The sequence below is a fragment of the Myotis davidii genome, unplaced genomic scaffold, assembly GCF_000327345.1.
Source record: "Myotis davidii unplaced genomic scaffold, ASM32734v1 scaffold2053, whole genome shotgun sequence".
Classification (NCBI taxonomy): Eukaryota; Metazoa; Chordata; class Mammalia; order Chiroptera; family Vespertilionidae; genus Myotis; species Myotis davidii.
The window spans coordinates 61,359-62,671 of NW_006284252.1; the positions used below are offsets into that span (position 1 = coordinate 61,359).

The window sequence follows — 1,313 nt, forward strand, 5'->3', positions numbered from 1 at the left end:
TAAAAGAGGAACATCTTTGATCGACTGCTCCCTGCAAACCCCCTACTAGAGACTGAGGCTGCAATCCTGGGCATGTGCCCTGACGAGGAATCGAACCAGCAACCTCTTGGTTCATGGGTTGATGCTCAACCACTGAGCCACACTGGCTGGGCATTACTGAGCCACACTTTCTAAGACTCAGAGCCGACTCCTGGGTTCTAGGAGCACAGCACTAAAGGAGAACATGTTTACTTAAGAGATAGACTTTAAATGATCACCATATATATAAAATAAGTAATTACAACCTGATGAGAGCTATGAATTCGATGAAGGAGGAACTAAGAGAAAAATAGGGAGCTAAAAATAAATTGGGTTTGTAGTCAGGAAAAACCTAAGTAAATGACACAAGGTATGATGTGAACTCTTTAAAAAAGAGATATTTTGTTACTCATTTCAGAGGTGAAAGGAGAGGGGAAGAGAGAGAACCATCAACAATGAGAGAGAATCACTGATCGGCTGCCTCCTGCACGCCCTGTACTGGGGATGGAGCCCGAAACTCCTGCACGTGCCCTGACTTGGAATTGAACCTGGGACCCTTCAGTCTGCAGGCCGGACTCTATCCAGTGAGCCAAACCAGATCGGGCTGACGTGAACTCTTAGGAACTCTCAAACGCCTTTGTAACTCATGCCTATGTATGTATGCATGCACTGCCTAGGTAAGGCATGGCATGATGAAGAGGGGTAGGGGAAGATGAACTAGAAACAAGCCAGCATGTGCAAAGGTCCTGAGGTGCTAGAAAATATTCCTTCCCATTTAGGAGAAGTGAAAGGTGCACAATAGGGATGGAATCGAGAGTGAAAGGAAACTAGGCCGGACCTAGGAAGCCTTGGTGAGGAATCTGATTTTTAACCTCCCTCTGCCCCTCAACAAGATAAACAGATATACAAGAAAGGCTTCCTCCAGAGGGATGGGTAAGAGGAAGAAGGAAGGCGACTGGGAATAGACTAGGTGGGAGGAGGAAATGGTGTCTATACCAAAAAACGGGTAGAGAGGGGCTGGGAAGGAGTCACAGACACCATTACGGTGAGTCCAGCTGAGCTCGCCCAACCGTGGGGGGTCGGGGTGGTGGAGGAGGGGAGAGTCTGGACCACAAGGCCGCCCCCTCCATCCTCCAGGGTCCTATGAGGTTGCCTTCCCTTACGCTGCGGAGAAAATGCGGGAGGCCATTGCGCAGCTTAAAGAAGGTAAAATGGACTCCAACTCCTTCTCCCAGGTACACACACAATTTTTTTTAAAAAACCCAGCCTTAAAGCGGCCATTCGCCTGATGGAGC

The 1,313-nt window shown here is 48.5% G+C and overlaps 1 protein-coding gene across 1 annotated transcript in view; it reads left to right on the forward strand.

The window, feature by feature from the left end:
- The window catches only part of LOC107184306 (sperm acrosome membrane-associated protein 6-like), an 8,362-nt gene that overhangs the window by 5,552 nt on the left and 1,497 nt on the right, over nucleotides 1–1,313 (forward strand). Inside the window, exon 3 of the mRNA XM_015568790.1 lies at nucleotides 1,156–1,305. Within this exon, the coding sequence (XP_015424276.1) occupies nucleotides 1,156–1,305 (150 nt within the window). The remainder of the gene's footprint in view (nucleotides 1–1,155; nucleotides 1,306–1,313) is intronic.